This window comes from Nicotiana sylvestris, chromosome 1 (assembly GCF_000393655.2).
Source record: "Nicotiana sylvestris chromosome 1, ASM39365v2, whole genome shotgun sequence".
Taxonomy (NCBI): Eukaryota; Viridiplantae; Streptophyta; class Magnoliopsida; order Solanales; family Solanaceae; genus Nicotiana; species Nicotiana sylvestris.
This window is the reverse complement of record NC_091057.1, coordinates 72,434,625-72,439,850: the sequence shown is the minus strand read 5'-3', so window position 1 is coordinate 72,439,850 and position 5,226 is coordinate 72,434,625. Positions and strand designations below refer to the sequence as shown.

Genomic DNA, 5,226 nt, shown 5'->3' with positions numbered 1-5,226 from the left:
AGGTGACACCCTCTTTTAGAAGTGGAAGTACTTGAGATGGGTGACATTCCAGTTGTTTTGGAGTAGTTTTCCCTCTATTGTTTCTAACTGGAATGCTCTTTTGTTTGTTGCGGCTATGATTTTGTATGGTTCGTCCCAGTTTGTTCCCAGTTTTCCCTCATTACGGTCTTTCGCTGCTTGTGTTTTAGCCTTGAGGACGTAATCTCCGACTTTGAGCGGTCGCACCTTGGTCCTCTTGTTGTAGTACCTTTCCGCTTGTTGCTTCTGGGCTACCATTCTTATGTGGGCCATATCTCTCTGTTCTTCGACTTCATCCAGATCTTGTAGCCTACTTTCGTCATTGCTAGGTTTGCTCTCGTTGGAGTATCTCAAACTGGGCTCTCCGACCTCGACGGGTATAACTGTGTCGGTCCCGTAGGCCAGCGAATACGGCGTTTTGCCTGTGATGGTTTTTTTTGGCGTAGTGCGGTATGCCCATAATACTTCCGGCAGTAGTTCAGGTCATAGCCCTTTAGCATCCTGAAGCTTCTTTTTCAATATATTCAGTATTACTTTATTGGAGGACTTAGCTTGACCATTGCTGGCAGGGTGATATGGCATGGAGAGTATTCATTTGATGTGCCATTTTTCGAAAAATTCAGTTGTTCTTTTTCCGACGAATTGAGGTCCATTGTCGCAGCTGATTTCTTTGGGGATGCCAAAACGACATGTTATGTTTTTCCATATGAACGCGATGACCTCTTGCTCACGTATCTGAGTATATGCACCTACTTCCACCCATTTAAAAAAGTAATTAGATAAAACCAAAGGAAACGTACTTTACCTCGTTTATTCCCTACTTTATGAATAGCCATGGTGAAGTGATGGAATGAAGGAGTTCCCCTGCTTGATGTATCATAGGGGTGTACTTCTGAAACTGTTCACATCTCCTAACATAGTCCGCGACTTCTTTTTTCATGGTGGGCCAGTAGTATCCGACGCGGATAAGGCATTGGACGAGGGTGCGGTTTCCCGTATGGGCACCGCAGTGCCCTTCATGTACTTCTTCCAGTACTAGTCTATTTTGATTTGGCCCAAGACATTTGGTTAGGGGGCCGCTGAACATTCTTTTGTAGAGATCACAGTTTACGAGGCTATATCGAGCTGCTTGTACCCAGAGTTTTTTGGCTTCTTTTTTATCTTGCGGGAGCGTTCCATCCTGCAAATATGCTACGAGGCGGTTACGCCAGTCCTAAGTTAGGTTTACAGAATGTACCTCGACGTGGTCTATTACGCAATGGAGGAGGGTGCCCATGTTTTCCCTGTTGATATTTTTGGTGGCCGCAGCTAGTTTGGCGAGGCCATCTACTTCGATATCCTGCGCCCTAGGTATCTGGTCGAGGCGGCATTCATCGAATTCCGGTAGTAGTTTGCAATTTTCTGACTGGTACTTTTATAGTCTTTGTTCTTTGATTTGGAAAGTCCCAGTGACCTGGTTCACCACGAGTTGGGAGTCGCAATGAAGGACGAGCCGTCAAGCATCATATTTGAGGGCTAACTTCAAACCTACAATCACGACTTCATACTCAGCCTCATTGTTAGTTATCTCGAGGCATCATGTGGACTAGCAAATTACTTTGCCCATACGGACTTCGATGACAAGTCCCAGTCCTGATCCCGAGGCTTTAGATGCACCATCAGTGTAGAGGACCCAGAGGTCAATATGCGTGGAAGCGCGGAGCGCTTCCTGTTCTACTTTAGACAGTATTCCTATGCTAAAATTAGCGACAAAATCGGCGAGCACTTGCGACTTAATGGCAGTTCATGGATGGTATGTTATGTTGTGCTCGCTTAATTCTATGGCCCATTTGGCCAGTCTACCCGATAGTTCAGGTTTGTGTAGGATCCCTCTTAGGGGGAAGGTTGTCACCACATTTATGGGGTGACATTGAAAATATGGTCTAAGCTTTTGTGAAGCTACGACTAATGCCAAAGCTAGCTTTTCAAGGTAAGGGTACCTTGTTTTAGCATCAATTAAGGTTTTTCTAATATAGTAAATCAGAGATTGTGTACCTTCGTTTTCACGGACCAAGACTACGCTTTCCGCAACTTCAAAAACTGCTAGATACACAAGTAGACATTCTCCTGGGTCCGCTTTGACCAGTAGTGGTGGTGAAGATAGATACGCTTTCAGTTTTCTTAGGGCGTCGACACACTCTTCATTCCATTGCAGTTCGTGGTCTTTCCTTAGCACATTGAAGATTTTGTGACATATATTCGAGGACCATGAAATGAACCTCGACAAGGCGGCTACTCGTCCTATCAATTTCTGCACCTGCTTTTTGCCGGTCAGTATCTCCGTTATTGCGTCGATGGACCTGATCTGATCTGGGTTTACCTTGATACCTCTTCATGACACTAGGAAACCTAGGAACTTTCCCGAAGTTAAGCCGAAGGCACATTTTTCGGGATTCAATTTCATTCTGTATTGCCTTAATATATTGAAGGCCTCCTTCAGATGGCCGATACGGTCCTCTCTCTTTGTCGACTTTACTAGCATGTCGTCGATGTAAACCTCCATGGTCTTGTCGAGCTGTTCTTTGAACATATTGGCAGCTAGTCTTTGATATGTGTCCCCTGTGTTCTTGTGTCCGAACGACATTACCTTATAGCAATATGTCCCTCGGTAAGTGATGAAAGTTGTTTTTTCTTGATCTTCTTCGGCCATTAGAATTTGGTTATAACCGGAGTAGGCATCCAAGAATCTCAACAGTTCGTGCCTCGCTGTCGCATCGATGAGCTGGTTGATGTGGGGCAACGGAAAGGAGTCCTTCGGGCATGCTTTGTTCAGATCGGTGAAGTCGACACACATCCGCCATTTCCCATTCTTCTTTTTGACCATGACCACATTGGCAACCCATTGGGGGTATTTTGTCTCTCTAATTCGTTAGTGAGTAATTTATCAACCTCCTCGCTGACCGCCTGATTGATGGAGGCATTGAACTTTCTCCTTATTTGTCGTACCGGTGGATGAAGTGGATCGACATTCAGCCTGTATGTGGCGATCTTCCTTGGGATTCTTGGCATATTTGAGTGGGAAAAGGCAAATAAATCGGCATTGTTAGTTAAAAAATCACGATATTTACCTGGTTCCGAGAGGTTGTGTCCAACACAAGACTTTTTTGTGCTGTCGATATTGTCCAACTGGACAGGATCGAGATCCTCTATGGTTGCCTTGCAAGCTTCTGTGATGTCCGGGTCTTTGATGTCTTCTACTTGTACGTCGAGTCTGGTTCCCGACATGGCTGATTACTATGCCTTCGCACTTGCCCCTTTTAGTTGTTTGGTATGTGTGCAATCTTGGGCGATCCGATAGCATTCTTGGGCGGTGCATGGCCTTCCTTAGATGCTGAATATCTTCCGTGGGGTGGGAAATTTGATTACTTGGTAAAAACATGACAGGACGGCCCGCATGGCATGTATCTATGGACGTCCTATGATGGCATTGTCAGCTGTTTCCCGATTCATGAAGTGGAATGTCGTTTCCAGGGTGTCCCCTCCTGCCAGGACGGGTAGCACTATTTCTCCAGATTTTGCTCCACTGCATTATTAAAACCCGTTAGTGTTATGCAACGCGGTATTATTTTATCCTCAAGTCTCATTTGCACGAGAACTCATGGGTGAACAATACACGCGTCGCTACCGTCATCCACCATTATTCTTTTTACATCGGTATCCGTGATGCATAAAGTTATAACCAAAGCATCATAGTGAGGGAAAGACAAACCGTCGGTATCCGACTTATCAAAGATGATATTGTCTTCGAGGTCGTCATACCGTTTGTAGGCAACTGTCCGTTTGAGTTTATGTGTGGTGGCGAATTTTACATGGTTGATTACCGTATCGTCGCTGCCGCAAATGATCATTTGTATGGTACGAGCTGGTGATGGTGGCTTTGGAGGTCCTTGAGGTTGGTAGTACCCACGAGGGAAGTTGGTCCGTCCTTTATCGCTCAGTAGTTCTCTCTTGTATCCCTGGTTTAACATCCTCACTACTTCTTGTCGTAGACCTATGAAGTCTTCGGTCTTGTGTCCTCTCTCCTGGTGGAATTCACACAGGACGTTCAACCTCCTAGTGCTCGGATCCAATTTCATCTTTTGCGGCCATTGTACCTTCGTGCCAAGCTTTTCCAGTGCGTACACTGTCTCTGAAGGGGAAACACAAAAATTATGAGCAGATAGCAATGGAGGAATACCTCTTTCATTTGGAGGGGCGCGGTGTGTCGGGGCGCGACACTCGCGTGTCGTGGAGGAGGCGGATTGGGTGTTCGGATATAGGACTGATGCCTTTCTCGATTGAAACGTGGCAGTTGATCCCTTCGCCCGTCGTTACATCAATCTCTCCTGGTCTCGGTCTGAACTGATAATCGCTAAAGCGGGCCGTTCAGGTCGCCCTCGTCTGCCCTCACTTCGGTGCAATAGGCATTGTGGATCTCTTCCCACGTGGTAAGGGGTACTTCATGAGTCTACTGAGTAGTTTTGTGGTTGCTTTTGATCTGTTTCTGTTTAACCCATTTTGGAAGGCTGCTACTGCCATCCCTTCTGACACGTTCGGTAGGCTCATCCTTACTCTGTTGAATCGAGCTAGGAAATCCTGAAGTCCCTTGCCCGTCATTTTCCTGATGGCGAAGATATTATTAACCCTAGACTTGGCCTTTTTCGCTCCCGCGTGAGCAGTGATGAACTTATCTACCATTTCTTCGAACGTCAATATCGATAGTGCTGGTAGTTGGGAATACCATGTCAATGCTCCTCCCGTCAGAGTTTCGCTGAACTTTTTCAGCAGCACAGACGATACTTGTTCTTTTGATAGATCATTACCTTTTAGTGCGGTAACGTAATGGATTAAGTGATCCTCCGGGTCCGTGGTCCCATCGTACATTTTCAAATATGGCGGCATTTTGAAGGTCTTTGGAATAGAATGGGGAGCTGCCCCTTCGCTATTGTCACACCTCCTTTTTACCCACCCGAAAGTAGTACAAGGGAGTTTTTCCAATATAAGTGACAATCGAAACAGGATTATTTATATTAAATTTAGAGTCGCCACTTGGGATAATTTATGGTGTCCCAAGTCACCGGTTTAAAATCCCGAATCGAGGAAGTTGACCCTTATTTACTGTCTGCGAACACAGAAATCCGGGTAAGGAATTCTGTTAACCCGGGAGAAGGTGTTAGGCACTCCCAAATT

General features: G+C 45.7%; 1 protein-coding gene across 1 annotated transcript; it reads right to left on the bottom strand.

Moving 5' to 3' along the window:
* Window positions 1–3,653: 3,653 nt before the first annotated feature.
* Window positions 3,654–4,938, bottom strand: LOC138871236 (uncharacterized). Its single transcript, XM_070149110.1, has 2 exons — window positions 4,509–4,938; window positions 3,654–4,186 (listed from the first exon to the last, which is right to left on the bottom strand). The coding sequence occupies exons 1-2, from the start codon at window positions 4,936–4,938 to the stop codon at window positions 3,654–3,656; spliced, it is 963 nt and encodes a 320-aa protein (XP_070005211.1).
* Between the last annotated feature and the right edge of the window lie 288 nt (window positions 4,939–5,226).

Bases quoted from the DNA above. Each gene is read 5' to 3' on its own strand.
- LOC138871236 (XM_070149110.1), bottom strand. From the start codon at position 4,938: ATGCCGCCATATTTGAAAATGTACGATGGGACCACGGACCCGGAGGAT. The intron at 4,187-4,508 runs GTAGACTCATGA...TTTCCCCTTCAG, and splicing joins AGCAACCACAAAACTACTCA to AGACAGTGTACGCACTGGAA.